This window comes from Peromyscus californicus, unplaced genomic scaffold (assembly GCF_007827085.1).
Source record: "Peromyscus californicus insignis strain IS unplaced genomic scaffold, ASM782708v3 Scaffold_17__1_contigs__length_78620276, whole genome shotgun sequence".
NCBI lineage: Eukaryota > Metazoa > Chordata > Mammalia > Rodentia > Cricetidae > Peromyscus > Peromyscus californicus.
In genome coordinates this window covers 20056457-20075754 of record NW_026294469.1, presented here as the reverse complement: position 1 = coordinate 20075754, position 19298 = coordinate 20056457, and the positions used below count along the sequence as shown (strand labels likewise).

General features: G+C 41.1%; 1 protein-coding gene across 1 annotated transcript in view; it reads right to left on the bottom strand.

Annotated features, from left to right (window-relative positions):
• Window positions 1-9627: 9627 nt before the first annotated feature.
• Window positions 9628-19298, bottom strand: part of Pik3c3 (phosphatidylinositol 3-kinase catalytic subunit type 3) — a 94642-nt gene continuing 84971 nt past the window's right edge. The window contains exons 24-25 of the mRNA XM_052741742.1: window positions 15824-15949; window positions 9628-10958 (exon numbers count right to left, since the gene is read on the bottom strand). Coding sequence (XP_052597702.1) covers window positions 10944-10958; window positions 15824-15949 — 141 coding nt within the window. The 3' untranslated portion in view covers window positions 9628-10943. The remainder of the gene's footprint in view (window positions 10959-15823; window positions 15950-19298) is intronic.

The window sequence follows — 19298 nt, the reverse complement described above, 5'->3', positions numbered from 1 at the left end:
AGGGTTATTAGGGAGGGACATAGAATAGATGTGACATGAGACTAGGAGAGAATACCTGGGGTAGAAAGTTTTATGAGGGGGTGGCGTGGGAGAGGAGGTAAGAGAGAACTACAATGAATATTACATGAAAAGTTCTACCTGTGGCAATCTCCTACTTTGGAAGGTAATTAAAAAGTAAAATTTAAAGAAGTGTGATCAGAAATACGCCGCATGAGTGGATAATGGCGCTCCTGGAAACCACTGTCTAGTAAACAGAAATCCCAGTGCCAGGTGTCAGATCTCCCTATGAGGTATTGGTCAGGGAAGGCCAAGGTTCCCCATACATACAGGCTATTGACATTGCTTTTGGTTGCCAACCAGAATTAGAGGGGAAGGCCCTACAACTGAAGACACCACAGACCTCAGTCCCAAGACCTAGAGAAACAAGCTTATACTGATCTGGAAATGTCTTTCCTGATGGTTAGCGTTCCCAATGCTGGAAGGAAGGTACCGTTCAGGCTTTGTGGGGGAAAGTTAGCAACAGTTTTTACTCAGCTATGGAAACTGTGTGCTAAGATACCAACTGCCCGGTAAGATGTTCCCACTGGTGAAATGATGGAGTAACTGTTAAGAGGGTAACTGCTCTCTCAGTGGACTTTAGGCCAGCGCGCTGGAATGCCTTATACTGGAAACCTGAGCAGAAGCCCGTGAGTGGGGTGGTCCTAGGTTCCAGGTTGGAAGCTATCACTGATATCAACTGTCCTCCACATATTTATGTTTATACCCATAGTTTAGCATTACTCACAGCCTTGGTCAGAGAAGTTTCTCTTTGCAGTGAGCAGCACTGAATGCAAAGACTCATAATGGGTCAAAGTGATGAGAATCAGTAGCTGTCAATGCTAGATGCTAACAGGAACACTTAAAACATCCTCTCCAAGGCTCAGGAATAAGGCAAGAGAGGGTGCTGAGAGAAGGTAAAAACTCGAGGTCTGGGCCCCTCAGCAATCCATCATGGGTGAGTAAAATTCATGAGGCCAGTCTTAGGGTTTTATTGCTCTAATGAAGTACCAAGACCAAAAAGCAAGTTGGGGAGGAAAGATTTATTTGGCTTAGGCTTCCACATCATTGTTTATCATCAAAGGAAATCAGGAAAGGAACTCTGTAAACAGGACAAAACCTGGAGGTAGGAGCTGATGCAGAGGCCATGGAGGGGTGCTGCTTATTGGCTTGTTCCCCATGGCTTGTTCAGCCTGCTTTCTTAGAGAACCCAGGACCACCAACCCAGGGATAGCACTACCCACAATGGGCTGGGCCCTCCCTCCATCAGTCACTAATATCCTACAGGCTTACCTGCAACCTGATCTTATGGAGCATTTGCTCAATTGAATTCCCTCCTTTCAGATAACTGTAGTTTGTGTGCCGGGTTGGTTAGAATTCTGCCCTCACTCCAGCTACATGACTGCGCATGTGCAGCTCAGGAGTTAAAGCAAAGGGTTTGTGTCTTACATCATCAGTGTGCGCTGGTGACTACATGTGCATGTGCGCGGCATGGTCACACAATCAGTGCATGCATGGTATAGCTCTGTACTGGGAGCCCTTAAAAAGCCGGATGTGGACCCCACCCTTTCTCTGTTCTGCTCTCTCTCCCCAACCCCACCATCTTTCCCTCTGCTCTCCACACGTGCTCCTTCCCAGGCCTGGTTCTCTTGTACCCCACCCCCCTCTTCCTCCTAATAAAGCTCTCTGCTACTAAGCAACCGGGTTCTGTCGTGACTGCGACCTTTCCGCTGGTAACCAGCACCATAACCAGTGCCACTTATCATTCACTTCAAAGTTGACAGAAGACTAGCCAGCACAAAGTCCCAATGTTGTGTAATACTTTGTTTGTGTTCTGACTAATAAAGTTTGCTTGGAGATCAGAGGGTGCAGCTAGCCACTAGTTAACCATAGAGGCCAGGCAGTGGTAGCACACACCTTTAATCCCAGCACATGGGAGGACAAGGAAGATCAGGAATTGAAGGCTACCCTGGGTTACACAAGATTGATCCAATCTAAAAGAGAAACAGAGCAGGGAAGTGGTGGTGCATGCCTTTGACCCCAGCACATGAGAGTCTCAAGTCTTTGATCCCAGCACTTGGGAGGTTCATGCCTTTGATTCTAGTACAATCGGGAAGTGGAGACAGGACCTCACCATTCGGTTTGAGATTTCATAAAGGTAAGAAGTCTCTGGTGGCTGCTGCTCTGCTTTTCTGATCTTTCAGCGTTCAGCCTTAATATCTGACTCCAGGTTTTTATTGTTAAGACTAATTAGGATCTCGCTACGTCCCATTTCTTACTGAGGCACTACAGGCAGTTAATGCCTCATTAATGAAGGGGATCATGTTCCTGTAGTGGAGCCACGGGTAATGTTGTCCTTGTTCAAGTAAATAACCCCAACCCATGTTCATGAGGTATCCTTACTGATAAACAGTAGGATTAAAAGGGAAAGAAATGGAAGTAGGAGGGAGTGGGGGGCTTGTATAGAAGAACAGTTTTGGTGGGGAAAGAGGGATAAGAGATGATAAGGATCAAAATACTTTGTGTGTGTGTATATATGTATGTATGTATGTATATGTACACACATACACACACACACACACACACACACAAATGTATAAGACCATGGAAACTCTCCAGCTCTTCCTTGCCAGATTCAGGTCACAGAATGTCACTGCTTTTCATCTTTTCCCTTTTGTTTGAACCTTCTAAGGAGAAAGCTTAAAATACTCACCTAGATTTATTTTTCTGCTCAGCAATATTAAGCAGCTTATTTAGATTCAAAAACCTCTGCTAACTCTGGCGTTTTGATCCCTTCCATCCATCATATTCCGACAAATGTTCCTCTCCAGCAGCCCAGCTAATTTTTCAAGCTCCTGGTGACACACAGTTGGTATCTCAATTCCTAACGAATCCTTGGCTGTACTTCCCATTGTCTGCCGCTTCTGTTTGTCACACAGTCTCTGATGTCTTGGAAACTTGTGTTTCCTCTTTTGCTCAAAGTCAAGAAGGTAACACAGTCAGTAGTAACACTTTCTTCAGTTTATGGCTTGTTCTTATGTAAACTATTCTCTCTTCCTCTGCCTGAGCATACAACCCTTCATCTGCAAACGAAGAGTTCAACAGTCTCTGATATTTAAAAATCAATGGCCTGTATCTGAAAAAAATATGCATCTATATGGATGTAAAACTAAATACATAAATCTAAGTTTTCAATCATTTTCTTAGCCTAAGGCATAGCTTTTTACTAGTACCTCTTCACTAAAATTTCCCTTCAAAATATTCATCATGCTGTTTAAAAGACTAATGACCTAAAAAAATGGTCCTACCCCAAAGCTCTGCTGAAAGCTGCTGCTCGATCTCTCAATCCCTCTAATCCCAGCGCTGCGCTGGGGCCTCTCTGGCTTCCTGGAAGATGTTCTCCTGCCTCTCTTAATCTAGTCCTTGTGCTCCCGCTCAGTTTGCTAATATTGATTTTTTATTCCATGCTTAAATTTCCTAGCTACTAGTTTCTTGTTACAAAAGTTAGATATATTTTTTTGTCAAGGTACAAAATACAAACAAAAAATAAAATAAAATGAAGCTCTTCCAGGATGCTCACACCCCCAGTCACCTTTGGATCCACATTGCTGTATATTTGCTTAGCTCCTTCCCTTTGGACATATATTGCTTTTGTGGGAAAACCCACTAGGCCTCAACCCTATGCAAAGAACCACAGGAAACTAAGGAAAGCCAGGAGCAGCAGAGATGGTCCTCCCCAGGGAAGACCACACCAAGGGGCTGTGCAGTCCCAAAATCCAGCCCTGAAAACTTACATATGAGTAACATTACACAGACCGAGCAGGTTTTACCTAGGAATAGATATGTATTATACATACATACATACTTGTGTGTGTGTATGTGCATTCAATAACAAGGAAAAAAGAGGCCATGAATTTGATGGAGAGAAGGGAGAGGTATATTGGAAAGTTTAGAGGAAGGAAAAGGAAGGGAAAAACGTTGAAAATAAATTATAATCCCAAAATAACAAAATTAGAAATAGGGATTAAGCAATTTATCACACATTGCCTGTAACATGCTTAGTGCATTTGTTGTTAAACAAGCAGATTAAAACTACATTTTACCCAAAACAAAAGCCATTGAAGAAATTTTTATTATAAAAGAGAAAAAGAAAGATTATAAACAAATTCGGAGCAGAAAGAAAAATGCTTAAAACCTTTTAAGAAGTTAGGAATCTGGCCAATGGGGCATCAATTACCTATAATAGGAAGTCCTTGCTAAGAGACACTTTTTCCCACTGAATCTTCATACTTGACCAAATTATTTCCACCCCAAATTTCTCAGAACTTCTCTAACTTTTCCCACTGATACTAAGTCGGTTATTCTCAACCTTCCCAATGAGCTGTGGCCCTTTAATATAGTTCCTCATGTTGTGGTGACCCCAACCATAAAACTATGTAGCTGCTATTTCATTAACTGTAATTTTGCTACTGTTACGAATTGTAATATAAATATCTGATATCTGACCCCAATGGGGGTCGCAGCTCACAGGATGAGGACCACTGTACTAAGCAGATGCCATTCAGGCATCGCCATCTGCATTTGTTGAACTGCTTCATTGTCTTCATGTTATTATTTTAACTACCTAAGATGAGTCATTTGCAGTGGAAAGGGCTTCTTATGTGATTAAGTGAAAATAGCTAAGGTCACATTGAATAGCTGGGGGCTGTGAACCAGGATCCTTTGGTTTTATTTAGAGGCCTTTGTGATCTGGCTCCAGTCCCCTGCTGGGTATAGGCAATTACATCAGTCTTTCAGATAAAAGTGATGGAAAACCAATTAGCTTAAGCCTAAAGTGTACTTTTGTCTGCTGTAACTGGGAAGACTAGGAAGAGCCTTCAGAACATTTATCAATTAGGGGTTCAAATGTCCCCCTTTCCTCTCCCAGGTGCTTATGAGTTTTTAAAACTTAAAATCTCAATGATACAGTAAAGGTTAAGTTCTAAACAATCTGTGGAAAAGCTTCATTCATGTGATGGATTTCAGTGACAAGTTATTTTTAATAATCATAAACATTCTCAAATAATTAGAATATGGGAAATGGGCAATCTGTGTTAACTGCAGGAAAAGTACCAAGGGAAGGGAAAGGTACTAGAGGCAGTGCCTCGAAAACCCACATGAAGCCCAGTATCAGACCTTCACATGGAGACATGAATGAGAGAGCAATGCGTGTGAACACTTAAGCTCCTTTCTTTCGACCCACCACGAGTGAGTGTGTGTGTGTGTGTGTGTGTGTGTGTGTGTGTGTGTGTCCTGTACGTACAAAACAAAGTTGCTAGAGAAGGGAAAGAGGAACGTGTCACTGTTGAAAGGAATTGTGTATGTGACTATGTGACAGGAAACTGGATTGGCTGGGCCCATGAGCAGAGCTGCTATGCTTTCTACTGGGCAAAATTGGACAGAAGGCGAAATTCATGAAACATTTGAATGTGGTGGGGGCTGACAGAGCATTTAACAAGGCGCCACAAGAAAACACTTTTGATCATTCCAGGAGCTTTCGTTCTTCCACACACCCCCACATCTCCTTCTCACTTGGGGAGCCTTGCCCGGAAGCCCTCTCCTTACAATGGGAGAATTACTAATCCTCTTGGCATGGCACTTTCTCATCTACAGGATTTCCCTCCTGCACTTGCCCTACACCTTGCGTCATTGGTTGTATCCTCACCACCATCTATGACTGTTTAAATGAATGATCTCTTTACTGTCCTCTACCTGGCAAAAAAGCCCAAGGCTCCGGAGATCCTGGTGGGGTCTACTATTATTATTTTGTGAAATGGTCATTTATACTCGTAAGTATGGGCTTTCCACCACAGCCAGAGAAACACTTTTTTTTTTCTTTTTTTAACAGCCAATGCATATTCAATTGGACAAACTGATGAGAATAAAAGACTGTGAGTCCTTAGTCCTAAATGGGGCATCTGTATCACTATCTCCAAGGGCTCAGAAAACATTTTGGAAGCGGAAATGGGAAGAAGGTTAAGAGTTGGAGTATGAGATGGAACGTCATCTTCCTGGCAGGACATGGCTCTTGCTCACATGAACTCACAGTAGCTGCAACTACCTACACAGGACCTACCTGCCGGCCAAAATTCCATCAAGGATTGTGGTGCGGTGCTTATGAGCTGAGGAGCTATTGGAAACTGATGGTTCTTTCAGATGGGAAAATCATTTTCTCTCAGGTTGTGGCCACTGCAGGCTGCCCTTTCTCCATGGATGGCCCAACACCCATGCATGTATGCATGCATAAGACTCAGAAGTACATAAAATATAAGGAGACAACATATTTGGAAGGGGAATCCAGAGGAGCTGGAGGGGAGAGTGGATATAATTAAAACACATTATATACATGCGTGAAATTCTCAAAGAATAAAAATATAAAAAAACAATATAAATGAACATTTCAGTGAAATGTAAAAGGGGTTACACCCTAAGGGAAATGTGCTTATGTACCTTATGCAAATATTTAAGGGCATTATATTAACACTACAGTAGTAAATATCTCACATAACAGTTTAATTATAGATAACTGTCACATTAAAAAACTATAAAAGGCAAAATTAATGGTAACTGTCACCTTGGTAGAAATTCTTAAACGTAGACTAGTAATTGATTTTGCAAATTGAAAAAGCAAACTGCCTTACAGGCTAATAAGTCACTCTGTTGCTTTAGAGGACTATAGTTCTAATTCTAGCAGAAAAGATCTTCTTCTAACCCCAAAATACACTTCCTAGCAAATGTCTTAGGTGTTTAAATATTCTTTGCAAATATAATTGGGAGGTTCCTGTCAAAATTACTTCAATCAATGTAAAGACACGGGAACAAACCAATATGCTTTTTGGGCTCTAATGCTTGCTCTATACCTTGCAGAAAAAAAACAAAACAAAACAAAACAAAAAAACAGAAATTTCAAGCTAATCAGCGTCAAGCTTTCTTACCATATTATCAAACTATCTGACCAAGAAAGTATGTGATCTTACAACAGCTGATCTCTTCATTCATCTGAAATTTCAGTTGTTAAAAATTAGTGTGTAGTTTAGCCTAAAAGTTGACTTATTCTGAAAGGACCTTAGCATACATCCCACCCCTTCCTCATCAAGGGTCTCTCCAACATGCACTATCGAATTCAGAAAATCCAGAAATATCTGACAGGCCAAGTCCAATCTGGACCTGGCGGTGACATTGCCACATTTGGACTGAGGTTTTTTTTTTTTTTGAAGCCCTCCACAAGGGCAGTTTTTCCTTTACCCTGGTTTCCCTGCTCAGGAAATTCAAGACTGACTAAAAGAGTAGACCACTGCCACCACCTCTTTACCAAGATTTTCCATCATCCTCAGCACTCATCCTCTGAATGGCTTGGTACAGTGAGGCTCCTCCAGCTGTTCCAATCGAGTCATTATTCTATGAAGCTCTAAACCTTACGTTGTAGCTAGAGTTTTCCTGCCTGGCCCACAGTCAGGACAAATCTCTGACACCCGCCAGTCCCACAGCCATTCAGACCCAACCAAATAAACACAGAGACTTATATTGCTTACAAACTGTATGGCCGTGGCAGGCTTCTTGTTAACTGTTCTTACAGCTTAAATTAATCCATTTCTATTAATCTATACCTTGCCACATGGCTCATGGCTTACTGGCATCTTTACATGCTGTTTGTCATCATGGCGGCTGGCAGTGTCTCCCTGACCCAGTTTCCTGTTCTCTCAATTCTCCTCTCTGTTAGTCCCGCCTATACTTCCTGCCTGGCCACTGACCAATCAGTGATTTATTCATTGACCAATCAGCAACACAGTTGACATACAGACCATCCCACAGCATTACGTACTTGAGAAAGGCAAAGATTTGATAAAGTTCTGGACGATAAGTGGAGCAGACCAGCTGAGCACTAGCAGGCGCACTCAGGCCGGCAGAGCACTGGCAGGTGCACTCACAGCATCCTGCTGACTTTGGTGCAGTACCAGCTGCTGCAGGCTGCAGCTCCTGCTGCCTTCACATCCCACCATGATGGAATGTGGCCTGAAGTGTGAACTAAAACACACCTTTTGTACCTGATGCTATTTTGTCATAGCAACAGAAAAGTAACGAAGACAGGTAGAAAGCTTGAGAGCAGCCCACACTATAAAGGAGGTTATAGGCCAGCTCCAGCTAATAGTGAGGTTGTGTCTCAAAAATCTAAAATATATATAAAAAAAAAAAAACTGAAGTAAAGGAAGTTAAAAAAGAATATTAACATGCAAGTCCTTATGTAGATATATTTGCACAAGGAAATAACAAAGAGTTGAACTGCAGTACTGTATGTTCAGTTTACATTTTAAAAACACCAAACCCAATTTTTAAAATGATGTTTCACAGGTTGTTTGGGCGCTAGGAGGAAGGGCAGGTACTGAATTGAAGGTGCTTCTCTGGAGACAGACCGTGGCTGCGGGTGGTAGGCGGTAAGCCTACATCAGAGAGAAACATGACTCATCAGGTCTGGCTTACTGCAGCAAACACACACCAGGCACTGGGGAAGCAGTCCAGGTAGAGCCAGGCCTAAGCAAGTCTCACTCAGCACTGTTCGCCTGCACAGAACTCCACAGTAGTACAAATCATTTCCTGAGTCCTGCCTGGCACATGCTTCTATCTATACAATACTGAGTTTGTAAAGATCAGCAAGATGAAACAATTTCATCTGACAATCAACTCCAAAATGCTCAGTAGGTTACAGCCAGAGCTCAGTATCTGACCACGGTCACTTGTTTACACGTTTGTGGTCTCCTGTGCCATAGCAGGCATGAGGACTCCATGAATTTCTCAAAGCTGAAGATACTTACCATGATGGCTAGCCTTGTACAGAAAAGGCCCGACAACCCTGAGACAGGAGATATAGAAAAATAATGAAAATGTCCAGCTCTCCAATGTGCTAATTATGAAGCTGTGGAAATCTTGTCCAGACGTGGAGCCTTCATTATCAACAGGGCCAGTCAGAGGGGACAAGGGCTCAGAAGGGACCACAGAAGGGTTAAGACTCCTGATGATGAAAACCAGCACTGATACATGAAGGAGAGGACAGGGGGAGCTGGCCGATGACTTTAGGCACAAGTTCCAATGATGACTTAAACGATCCTTTCCTCTTTACCAGTTGTCTAATCTGCACGAGTGTTTTATACAAATTGTGATGAGGAGGAGGATAATATACAACAAAGGATCGCAGGGACACTGTCTTAGCGATCATGTAGCTGGATGCTTGCTCTACAACTGTGAGAAATAATCATTAATGGAATTCTCGGAAACTGTAGTAATTTAACCTTTATACATCCTGTTATTGGATACTTACTATTTATTGGGTCTTAAGTAAGAAATATTCACTTTCCTTACACGCTCACCTGACTACAATACATGAATGTGTATGTGCAATTGAGGGCCTCTATCACCATGGATGCTCCTTTTCTTCAAAATTCTTCAAAAAAAGCTGGATAGATTGCTGGGAATTCTAGTCTTGAAAGGCAAACATTCTGCTTTGAAAGGAGGCATTACATGCTTGAGCTATTTAAAAAAAGATTTCAAATCTCAGTATGCATAGAAAAATAATTTATTGGGCTAGAGAGATGGTTCATTGAATAAAGAAAAGTGTTTGCCACCAAGCCTGGCCACCGGAGTTTGATCCCCGGAACACACAGGTAGAAGAAGAAAGCCACCTCCTAAAGGCTGCCCTCTAACCATCACGCAAGTGCTAGGGCATGCGCTCCCATCTCTACATGTACTCAAATACATGTGAAAACCTTTCAGAATTTATTCCCGAAGAAGATGTATATTGTGTCACATGATTGTGATACAACTTCCCCATTGAGTAATAGTATCTACAATCACCCATATTTTCACCTTCACTTTACATATGTACAACTCAGGAGAGCTGTGAACTGTAGTTTATAAAACAAAACCTCAATATTTATAGTTCTAAGAGAATACGCCTTTCTTGAAGTGCTGTTTTTCCCTCACCCCTCTCCCAGCCCTTACCCTACTCCCTTGACCATGTACCTCTCTCCATCTGTCTATAGGCAGAAGCAACTGATTCACAACTGTTCCTGTTGCGTTCTCATATCCCACTCTATCACCTTCTCAATGCTGCCTGTGGAAGGGGCAGACAGGACACAGAGCACAGAGCACAGGACACAGGGCCAGGGCCAGGGCTGGGCCAATGCTGAGTACTGTGGAGTCCTGCTTTCTCACTACCCCCTGTCCACAAAAAGCTTTCTAAAAAAAAAAAAAAAACAATTATTCAACTGTAAAAAGAATGTGCTGTAATGTATAAAACTTGGAGAAAATGTAAAAGCAAAACATTATGTAAATTATACATAAACCAATGAACAAAACTGGGGACAGGGAGGAAGAGAATGAGGAAAAGAGAGAAGAGAGGAGAAAAACCAGCTTCAAAGCTGAAAAACAAGTCCATATGCATATGGAAAAGGGAAATGGCATTTCAGATTCAGAAGCTAAATGCTTTACTGCTTCATAATAGAACTTCCCTGTAATTTTAAAAACATATACACAATTCTCTTCTTATCTTTATACATTATAAGACAAATATACACAGTGATTTTCGGCAGCCCGGAAGTCATCATGTAGCTGAGGCTGGCTTCAAGTCTGTGCAAACTGTCCTGCCTCCGCCTCCAGAGTTCTGGGTTACAGATGTGAGCTACTACCCCTGCTTGATACGCAGTAGCTTTAAACGAACCCTCTATCCAAGATTTAACAGTGGCGTCCAAGAAGACAATGTAACTTCCGGACACGTCTCCTCCTTGTTCACTTCTCCGATGTCTTTAGCATACACAGCAGTGGCTTCTCATGTGTTTTCTTACTGAGCCAGGCATCGTGATGGGCCAAATCCACCTTCATTTTCTCCAGTACTATTAAAATTAAAAACAAAAATAATTTACTTCACTCTTCATGAGAAAAGATTAAACAACCAATAAAAATGACTTAATCACTTTGCTAAATATCCCGAAAGAGGATCAGGATGGAATTGACCATGTATGGGGTTCCTGAGGCTTGAGAAATAGGTTTATGTGAGAGAATGTTTGGGGGAGGAGTTGCTGACTCACTGTAAGCACAAGATTAAGATGACAAATTATTATGTGGGAGAAAAAAAAAATTCCACCCAGCACTGGAAGGTAAACCCATGCTAAATTATACTCCAAATAGCAAGCATGCTTAGCTTCATCTCCGTGCCACACTCTCGAAACAACTGAATACCCGCCATTTCTTGCAGAATGCAAGTGCTGAATTCTGCATTGGTCTGCAAACCACACCTAATGCGGTCCTGAAAGAACAAAGCCAGAGCGCAGCTGAGTTCAAGATGGACGCATCCAGTATCATCCACACCCCTCAGGCCTTTAGTGTCTATGGACTGCATCTCCCAGGAACTGACAGAAATCTTACTGTCAAGCGCTGCAGTGCACAGACGCCTGTGTAGATCTGAAACTGCCAACATTCTGACTAAATTTAATCGGATACAACTTAAAGTATCAATTTCAGTAAGAATATGTAAAATGTTTATTTATACTAATGAAAGAAATAACTTATATTTTCAGAAGCAATTTAAGTATTTTCATTAAAGGTTCTATCAGAGAAATGAACTCTCTAAAGGATGGTCCCCAATACATACAGAATTGTATGCATTATCTGGAACTTACCATGTGGCAAGAACCAGGGTGGGCTCTATGGGTAATAACACAGACGTTTCCAATCCAATAGAGAGGTCCTAACACACTGGAACTAACAAACTCAAGAGTCCTCTAACCAGCAGGAAGCATACTCCCAGCACAGCAAAGGCTGGGGTCAGAGTGACACTGTGGAGAGGGAGTGTCATGAAATCTACAAGGTTCTTCTTAAAAGCTTTCACATGATAAATATTGAAAATGCTGGGAAAAGGCAAACTGTAAAAGACCCACACTGACATGCTAACAGTCTGAAGATCCTGGAAGCACTTCAGAAATAAATCCCCATGCGTGTTTATGTATGTTTTTATGTGTGTGTGAGAAAAACTCTGTAACTGAACAGATGGTCTCAAATGATTTTTTAAAACACTTCAAACGTGTCTGTTGATAAAAAAAAAAAAAAAAGATTAAGAACACTATGTATGAGCGCTGGTTCCAAGTATTCAACTCCCTATAGTCCTGAAGAGCCATCTTAAAAAGGACTTATGCAACCCCACATCTGAGGCTTAGGAAACATTGCAGTAGAGGAAACACAAAGATTCTAAGAGCCAGAGGATGAGGGAGTTGCTTTGAGATTGTGTTTCCTAGTAGCATCAGAAGCTACACCCACAGTCTCACCAACATGACCGCCCAAACATGAGCTGAACAAGATGGAACCAATGAACATGCCAACCTCGACAGGGAAAAGCTAACCAGGCCTCAACCTACACAAAGAACTATATTCAATGGAGGGATGCTGGAAACATCCCCAGGGAAGAGCCCACTGCCAAACAGACAGCTCCAAAAACATACATACAACTAACACTATATAGACTGCACAAGTTGTATTTAGGAATATATATGTATATACATGTACGCATACAATAACAACTAATGAAAAAATTAATTTTAAGGCCATGAATTTTAAGGAGAGCAGGGAGGGAAATATGGGAAGGTTTGGAGGGAGGCAAAGGAAGGAAGAAATGTAACAGTATTATAATCTCAAAAATAAAATAAAAGAATTTGAGGTGATACAAGTCTGGGGAAGAGAACAGCAAGTAGAAGTTGGTTTTAGTTAAGGCAGGTGAGGAGGCAAACAGGGACAGACAGACATCCCCCCGGGATCACACAGAAGTGCTTAAAAACCTTTCTAATACAGGTAAGTGGAACCTGTATGAAAGAAAAATATTCAGGAGATTTTAGCTGGCACCCATCAGGCAGGCAGGGGGCTGCCTTCACAGTAATGAAGCAGGTGGAGGACCTTCATGCCTTGGCCATGTAGCAAGTGACGGGTAGAGCTGCATGGGCCAGAGACATTCAGGATGGGTCTTGCCAACAGGTAAATCAGTGCTGTCCCACATTTACAGTATTTGCTTCTGATTAACTATTCCAGCAGCTCTTTTCTGTATTACATTTTTTTTCTTGTGGCTTTTGAGCAGTTTTAAAATTTTTAATTTAATTTTTTGTTTCTTGAGACAAGGTCTCTATGTAGTGCTGGCTGTCCTGGGTCTCTCTACACATAGACCAAATGGCTTTCAATTCACAAAGATCTACTTGCTTCTGCCTCCCAAGTGCTAGGATTAAAGGCATGCAAATTCATGCCCGAAAATTTATTTTTACTTTTTTTTTTTGGTTTTTCGAGACAGTATTTTTACTTTTGACGGTCAGAAAATGAGGGTGGAAAAGATGAAAATATTTTTTTTTACTTACAAGTAAGTAATAATAATAAAAATAACCCTATTCCTAACAAACTCTACTCATGTCTAATAAAGTAAAGCTTGAGTACATAGCCACAAAAAACCTTTACTGACAGGTATGCATCTGGAGCATGTTACCTATTGGCCTCAATTTTCCAGATGGTGAATGTATGCCACAAGGCAACACAATCATGTGAGGTAATGCAGCGAGCTCACATCAGTGCTGGTACATACAGGCGCCTGACAAGTGGCTGTTGCCTCTTTTGTGACTGTTTCTCAGCTATTACGACTGTTGTCTGCTTATTCCTCATATAAGCTAAATGGATCAAGAACACATGTGGGACATGGGCTGACACATCACTGTTTGTGAGACACAATGATCAGACTTTTAAATAATGTGTTATTTAAACTGCTGCTTAGGGAATCATCTGGCTCTTCAGAAAAATTCTAAATTAAAACAAAATGGCTTGTAGAGAAGACTTTCACCAGTAACAGAACTCAGTGTTTTGTTTTGTTCCATGAGAAATTGTACACTGCTATTCTTCAAGTCTGACGGTGAAATGAGGACTACATAATGGGAACTCTGAACAGCATCTACTTTTTTTTCTTTTAAAGTTATTTTGCATCGAGAAAAGAAAGTAGGCTGATACTTCGTGTTCCAAACAGATTGGCTATTATACACAAAGAGGCACATTCTTTATAGAGGCAAGATAGTGGGAACTACATATACGGAGTTCGTGCACTGGGTACCCTGAAGGATCTTAGTGCTTGGCTTAGAATGTGGCTAGTTAAGAACAGTCACAGCAATGTGGCTTCAAAATTATGGTAAGCATGATTAATACAGCCAGCAGAACTGAGTTTTACTGGCCAAGGAAACTTCAAAATCACAGAACATGAGGTAAAAGTATGGACCCTGGAGGGACGACTGTGCCAAGTCACACAGTAAAAACAAAATACAAACATTAGAAAATCTCTGCTACTTATCGTAAGAGGAACAGCAAAGCTTCAACAGTCCAGCTACCTCTGTTCTCACTTATATACTCAGCTGAAGAGCAAAGGCTACTTAATAGCTGTTGAAGAAAATCATAAATTCATAAAGGGATTTTATGGAAATTTTTATTACTTAGGACATTTACTTAGGTGCTCAAAAATTAGTATACATTTTATTTTCTACTTATTTGTTGACAGAACTCAAAATGGTAACACATGTCTAAGACTAAGACTTAAAGCTTTAAAGATAAATACCAACAATCCTTACACAAAGTGATTTTCTCTTCTGGATGGACATTAGTTGATGTTGGCCTCTCTACCTAAGCTGGCTTCATCAGAGAATTTTGTTAAGACCAAATGACACCTAAAGCTCATGTTCATCGTCTGATGGACTCAAGTTCAACAAATAATCAGGCATTTGTTTGATACTGCTGCTAGTGCTTAAAACCAAACACAGGAACTTTCAAACAACTGGAACAAAATACAAAGTTACTAGCAGTACACTGCCGGATTTTTGCCTGCCACAGGTATTCTGAACATGCGCACAAATCCAACACAGAAGAGATCATACACAATCTTCACAGATGCCAGGGCATATCTGACCAGAAAATTTAGAATAAAGGGGAGAATCAATAGAAACAGACTGAAATACAGATAAAGTTTACAAAAAAAAAGCGCTTTTATTATTCAAGATATTATCAAACGAAGAAAACCTACATTAAAACACTCTTCAAGAAGTAACAGAAAAGGAGTAGTAAAGAAATAACTAAAGAAACAGGAAAGGCTTGGTGACATACTAGATACTGCTGGATCTGCACAAAGACCTTGAACTTGAGAGAGAAAACAGAGACTCGGTGAATACACAGAGGAAGGAAAGACTTCACAAGAGAGGTAGCCCGACTTTCCTGACAGCTATTTTCATAATGATCTTCACTATGAAATTCATACAAGACATATCAAATCTGAAGGTTATCATCCAGGGCTGCCAAACAAGTTTCCTTATACACAGGAGATACTGCTCCATTTCTGTGATGGGTACAGATGGCTTTCTCTGGATTCTAAACTCCTTTCCTTATTCTTCAGCATTTACCAAAACCCTAAAGTATCTAAGTCCACGTGCCAAGACTTCTGTCAAACCTACAAATTTCAAAGGGGAGCTGCAATAGACTACATGGGTAAAAGATTTCTAGGAAGGGGTTCTACAATGCTCCTCTATGTAGAAATGATATGATTTCAAGATGCTCTCTTCACCTACTGCCAAGATGTCATTAAAGGCTCAATGGAAAAACAGAACCCGGAAGGATAAGAATGTCGCTAGCAGGTAAGTATCTCTGATGACTCCTTAGAACCTGGCAGGGTGAGACGGGCACACAGCCCTGGAGAACTTACCTGGGCAAACTTATGGATCTGCTCCACCACTGCAGCAAACAGTGCATGGACACTTTCGTCAATCAGACTCTGCATGTAGTGCACAGCTTCCTCATCCGACAGGTCCAAACGGAACTTATCCTGCACCTGGAGAGAACCCCAGACAACATCAACCTTTCAATGGAACATGTCAGGAACATGCTCTGCAGAGAAAGAGTCAACCTGACAGACATCAGTAAGATGCCAAGAGTTATGCCAATAAGGAGCTCCTCATGCCTTGCTTCCACTAACAGACACTGATTCCTTTGAAGAACAGAAATGCTATTACTTTAGCTCAAAGTTGCACTTTATACTTGAGTATTCTAGCTTAAGAGCTACTGAGTGACAGAAATAGACACTGCAGGGTGAGATCACATTAACAACTCCCGACCCACACACACCTTGATGGTCATAGTTCATGAGAAGTGCATCAATCACTGGCAAAATAAAGAGATATTCTAAAAAAGCCTTTTCCACAGCAGCCCCCTGATCTTGGTAAGGGATTATTTCAATGGGTCTATAATGTCCAAAGACACATATCTTTTAGTTCATATTTTAAGGCATAGTTCATTTTCAACAGTATTAAGTACTAGAAAAATTAGTGTATGCATGAATGCATATACATGCATCTGTGTTTTTCCTCAAATATAAAAGCCAGTGTGACTGAAGAACTATTTTGGATGTACCTATAAGCAGTACACAAAGTCTCTCATTTGACCCTGTGATGACCTGCTGCCATAGGAACCCTTAATTGGTAAAGAGGTGTGTGTTTCCAGATAGTCTTATGTCCCTGCACAAATCCTCTATTGTAAATGATCCATATATACTGTTTTAATGCAGAATGGAAGAAAGTAGGATTTCCAAGTAGACAAACTACTTAATTTTGTATTTCCTTTTATTTTTGACAATACTGTAGTCATCAAATTCACCCTCTGTTATCAAATTAGCTGCCTCCCACTCCTGTAAACTACCTTTTTCCCCCAACTAGTCCCCTAACCCTGAATCTACTTCCCTGTTTTCTGTTTCTTTGGTTTGGGTTTTGGTGCCTTGCTAAGTTTATTAGGTTTGCTAGTAAAAGCATGAGTAGGGAGTCATTTATGGGAGTTATCTACAGAACACAATCTGAATAGGAGAAAGCAGAGGTAACGCAGCCCACAGCCACAGCAAGCTGCAGTGTGGAAGTACAGATTGTGGCTTGATTCCACAGTCCAGGACAGAGACATAAAAGAAAAGCACATGCAAACTGAAGGACAGGGTGGCACTTCAAAGGGCTTGTCCTCAGTGATCTGATTCTCTCATTTGGACCCCACACAATGACAACCATGCTCCTTCAGATGTCTCTGTGGCAGGATGTCTGACAACTATGGTACTATTTCAAGAAACGTAAGAAAAAAATCAGAAAGCATAAGGATCAAAATACAATTCTAGCCTAAGTTACCAAGTTTGTGTCGTTACCTCAAGTACCTGCACTGCAGGAAGAAAGTATATAATTGGCATAGAGTGTTCTTTACCAAATACGAACCATTTTCTTTAATGAGGTTTACAGGAAGGCAGCCAATTAGTACTGCTCTCCCTGACTCGTGCTAGGCCACCGGGCATTGCCCTCTACCTTCCTAAGAGTCTGCTAGTTCACCAAGCTGCAGCCTCTGTTCTTCAGATTACATACCTTCCATTAACTGGCACTACATTCAATATATACATTAACACTTTGCCTTTCTCTCCACACTTCCGGCTCTACAGCTTTCACTCCGCCTTTCTCTCCCTTTGTACTCACACGTCCAGACACTACTCATGTGCTTTCCCTTAAGCTCGTTCACGTGTGCACCAGCAACTGCTCAGCTTTCCTAGGGTTCCATGGTGCATGTATCATCTCAGTGTGCTTCCACTCACTGCCTTTGTGTTCACTGGCTTCGCATCACATTTACGGACCTGTTAACATACACATTCTGGATGGTATGGAACAGAGACTGCAAATTCTGTTGTGTTGATGTTAAGAATCATCCTAGTAGGTAGGCAGTTAACCTGGCTGAGGTTCCATCAAACACTAAGCACAGTTGAACACGTGGCTCAGGTTTAGGCACGTTTACTTATATTTACACAAACAATCTAGAAACTGCCTTGAAGCAAAAAGCCATAAACCGAAAAGTTCATCCATTGCTATCTGCCTTTCAAAGTTACACAGGTACTCTGCTTATGTATGATGCTGGAAACCCAGTAATACTTATTCGTACCCTGCGTTACAAGTGCCACTTGCATTCTTGGTCACTGTTGTGAAATAGATTACTCTAACACTCAGTACAGGCATTATAACAGAACATCTAAAAGATATCCAAACATTCAGAATATTTCCCCATTTTGGGAATGCCCAAATTGTCTGTTTCTTGAAGATCCACTTGCAATCTTGTACCACAGTAGACCCACTTCAACCATTGTATTTTCAAGAAACAGCTTCTCCAAAAGAGTCACTTAGCCAGCAATAACATTTTCACAGTGGGTAATTATATTTTGAGGAGTCTACTTTACCACTACCAGATGCTCAAATGATCTAAAAGCCTACTTGAGCCAAAATAGGTTCAGCTATATGCTGCACAGACATTCTAGTCACCAATGGGCCACATATGCGATGGTGTCCCTAGTGACCATAATATTGGAAAGTCCTAACATCCAGACACAACAGTCTCAGGCAGGGAAAGCACAGGAGATTGTTTTGCTTGGGGCCTCTATTTGTTTTTGAGTTATGCGCTCACACCCTCCTTGTAATGTACGTGGCAGCCGAGAGCTTTCACTGAATGTAATATGCACACACCCCTCTCCAAATGATGCACCGAGCAACCCCAAAACCATTCTACACGCCCCCAACCTGCATCAGGCAATACAAACTCCCATCTCTGAACAATGGTATAATTTTCCCTGCTCCTGGTAACAATCCAATTTAGTCTTCTCCTTACAGAGAACAATTTATTAAATGTGAATTTAATAAAATAAAACCCATGGATGAGCCTAAAGTTTCTGCACCATACCAGAATTATACAGCCTAAGTTTGGTATATTTAATCATATATATATATACATCTTAACAATTCTTAAATTTGCAGGATAATTTCTCCAATAAAGCACTGAAACACATTTTTATACTAAGAAGCACAATGGTTTTGTTTAAGTGAGTATTTTTTCAGTGTTCAATTTTACACAAGCTAATATAGATATACCTTCGAATAAAAATAATTTAGTGTTCAAAATCTCTTACACAGCAGCAACTTTCAATTAAATAAACTATAGACTTTCCTCACTAAATTCTTCTTTTCAGAAAGCTAGAATAAGTTCATGTTACTCTGGGAGATGAAGGCAAAAGAATCATGACTTAAAGGCTAGCCTCAACTACACAGAATCCTATCTCAAAGTTAAATAACAAATAAAGCAGAGAGAATGTTCTTCCCTGTAGCAACTTCTTAATAATG